Source organism: Etheostoma cragini, chromosome 6 (genome assembly GCF_013103735.1).
Source record: "Etheostoma cragini isolate CJK2018 chromosome 6, CSU_Ecrag_1.0, whole genome shotgun sequence".
NCBI classification, from domain to species: domain Eukaryota; kingdom Metazoa; phylum Chordata; class Actinopteri; order Perciformes; family Percidae; genus Etheostoma; species Etheostoma cragini.
This window is the reverse complement of record NC_048412.1, coordinates 28,142,497-28,145,387: the sequence shown is the minus strand read 5'-3', so window position 1 is coordinate 28,145,387 and position 2,891 is coordinate 28,142,497. Positions and strand designations below refer to the sequence as shown.

Below are 2,891 nucleotides of genomic sequence, written 5' to 3'. Positions count from 1 at the left end.
CCTAGACCGTTTGGGGGGGAAAGAAAGAGACAGACAACGAGAGAGAGAGAGACAGACAGAGAGAGAGAGACATTAACACCTGCAGGAAGCGATAGGAGGAGAGAGGAGAGGAGCGAGAGAGCAAAGTAAAGGAAAGAAGTTGAGTTAGTAACATGCATTAATGGAATGAGGTTGCATGCAGATAGAGGTCTTTGAGTCTGATGTGGTACCATTTTACTACAAAGCAAAAGTGACCTTTTTAATCCGTATTACACTCACAACTAGTTTAATTGTCGGGCTTATCCGACCGGCTTGTTTTGGCTGATATTAAACCCAAAACAGATGGATACGGGACTGTTAGCCGTCCGTTTTAGCCTAAAAAAAACAACAGACAAACAGCACTACCCCGAAAAAACAGAACTCTAAGGGTCGGGCTTCAAAGGCCATTAAAGGTTCTCCATGTATACATGTATTAATGTATTTTTTCCGCCAATGGGTGAACAGATTGTAACATCATTTAAGAAGTGAGACCTTTGTCAACTTTCCCGGTTGCACGAGGAGGAGGACTCCATTTTTTTGGGGGGGGGGGGGGCAGATGTGACGTTTCTGTGTGCTCTTGATTGTTGGTAAATTTGAGTTTCTATGCATGTGATGCATGTTACCATGGCTACATATCTCCCCCTTCAGCCGTCCCGGAGTTCTCCTTCGACCCGGGCAGCGTTGTGCGTTACCAGCTGAGAGCAGGCGGCAGCTCTCGCCGCACCAACGTCCAGCTGCTCCTCCGGACCAGATCCACCTCGGGCACCCTGCTCTCTGTGACGTCCCGGGACGCCAGCGAGTATATCGTCCTGGAGGTCAGTCCCCCTGCCGGCCCGTCATTGGCTCCCTGAGGTCTAAGCCCTTTACTTCTGTGGTTGGGGCTGGAAGATAAAATTATTGTGCAATCCGATTTGAATCCATAGAGCTTGAATCGCGATTCAAATTCGAATTTTTTTGCACACCGCTATTGAATGTTATGCTTCCCTATAAGGAAGCCACAATAAAGTTCCTAATTAAAGTTGTTCTTTACTTTTACTCCTGAAAATGAAGTACATTTAAAATCAGAAAAAATCATCTTTGGATACTTCAGTAAATTAAATATCAGAAACTTTAAGACTTATATTCCAAAAGGGGACTTGAACTTGCACCAAAGTCCACATACATGTACTTTTGAGTACTTTATTCAAGACTGATTCGATGTAAAGCACACTAACAGGATGCATTATGGGAATGTCTTTTTCAAAACACAGGCTTTTGGTTGATAATGTAGCTGAGATCTTCTCCTCTGCTTCAGATCACGGAGGGTCACCTCTCCGTTCGGGCCAACCTGGGCGACGGCGCCCACGCCCTGCGGCTCCCGGGCCAGCGCCTGGACCTGGGCCAGTGGGTCCTGGTGGGCCTCATTCGCCACGACAACCTCTTCACCCTGCGGCTGGAGCGGGGCGGGGGCTCGCGGGAGGTCCGGGCCCGGCTGGGGAGCCGCAGGGAGATGGTGGTTCACCCGGCCAGCGTGATGGTCGGAAACGGGCCGACCGCCGGAGACGAGGCCGACTTTCAGGGTGAGACCTGGATTCTGCCGGTCTCGTATTTTTGGTTCTTAACCCTGATGTGGTCCTCCTGTCGACCATGCAACTTATACTTTTTACGCGTCAACATTTAAAATCAAGGAGCCGCTTGGGTAGCTCACCTTGTAGGGCGTATACCCCGTGGACAGAGGCTCCGTGCTCGCTGCATCTGCTGCAGGTTCAACTGCCCCCCCCCCCCCCCCCCCCCCCCCCCCCCCCCCCCCCTCTCTCCCCTTTCATGTTTAAGCTGTCCTTTCAAATAAAGGCTTAGAATGTCTTACACTCTCAGAAAATGAAGTACATAATTGTACCTTTAGGGGTACAATGGCTTGTCACTGGGGCTGTACCCTCAAGGGTACAAAAACTGTACCCTTGAGGGTTGCTTGGGAACATATATGTTCCTTTTGACCCTCAAAAAGGTACATATATGTTCCTTGAGGTCCAATAATGAGCCCTATGGGGTACGTTAGTACAGATTGTACCTTGGGGGACAGAAATGGACCCCTACTGTACCCTTATTTCTGACAGTGTAAAATGTATTAGTTTATTTTTTTAAAGATTATTTTAAGGGCATTTTTAGGCCTTTAATTCCACAAGACCGCTAAATACACGAAAGGCGAGAGAGAGGGGGGGGGGAGACATTTAGCAAAGCGCCGCATGTCGGAATTGAACACGCGGCTGCTGCATCAGGGGGTGAACCTCGATTATCTGTGCGCCCGCTCTACCGACCGAGCCTATCAGGCCACAAAATTAACAACAGTTTGGTCGTCTTTTTAAACACTTTTGTGGTTTTTCCTTAAATGTTTTTGTCGATTTATTTCTGTACTTTTGTGGATATTTTTTTCCTCTGACGTTTTTAAAGATTTCACCGCCATTTCTGTCACTTTTTTAAATGTTCTTTTATTTAAAAAAAAGTCAAAAAAAAATCAAATGCTATAAAATTTAATAAAAACACCCGCATTCAATGCAAGTTATTAACTGGTCTTTTATTTAACTTGCCAAGAGCGTCGTACGGAACCATCCACGTTACCTTTTTGAACCAGGCGTTTCCTCCTGCAGGCTGTCTGCGGGACGTTCGTTTCAACGCCCAGGTGCTGCCTCTGGACGGGCGGAGCCGGGACTCGGTGACGGTGCTGGAGCGGCGGGGCGTCACCTCGGGGTGCTCCAGCGACGCCTGCAGCAGCCAGCCGTGCCCGAGCCCGCTGCGCTGCATCGACCTGTGGAGGAAACACCAGTGCAAGTAAGACTCGCACACACACACACACACACACACACACACACACACACACACACACACACACACACACA

The 2,891-nt window shown here is 48.6% G+C and overlaps 1 protein-coding gene across 1 annotated transcript in view; it reads left to right on the top strand.

Moving 5' to 3' along the window:
- Positions 1-2,891, top strand: part of si:dkey-22o22.2 (neural-cadherin) — a 57,405-nt gene that overhangs the window by 49,798 nt on the left and 4,716 nt on the right. Inside the window, exons 14-16 of the mRNA XM_034873631.1 lie at positions 667-833; positions 1,313-1,577; positions 2,643-2,823. Of these exons, the coding sequence (XP_034729522.1) occupies positions 667-833; positions 1,313-1,577; positions 2,643-2,823 (613 nt within the window). The remainder of the gene's footprint in view (positions 1-666; positions 834-1,312; positions 1,578-2,642; positions 2,824-2,891) is intronic.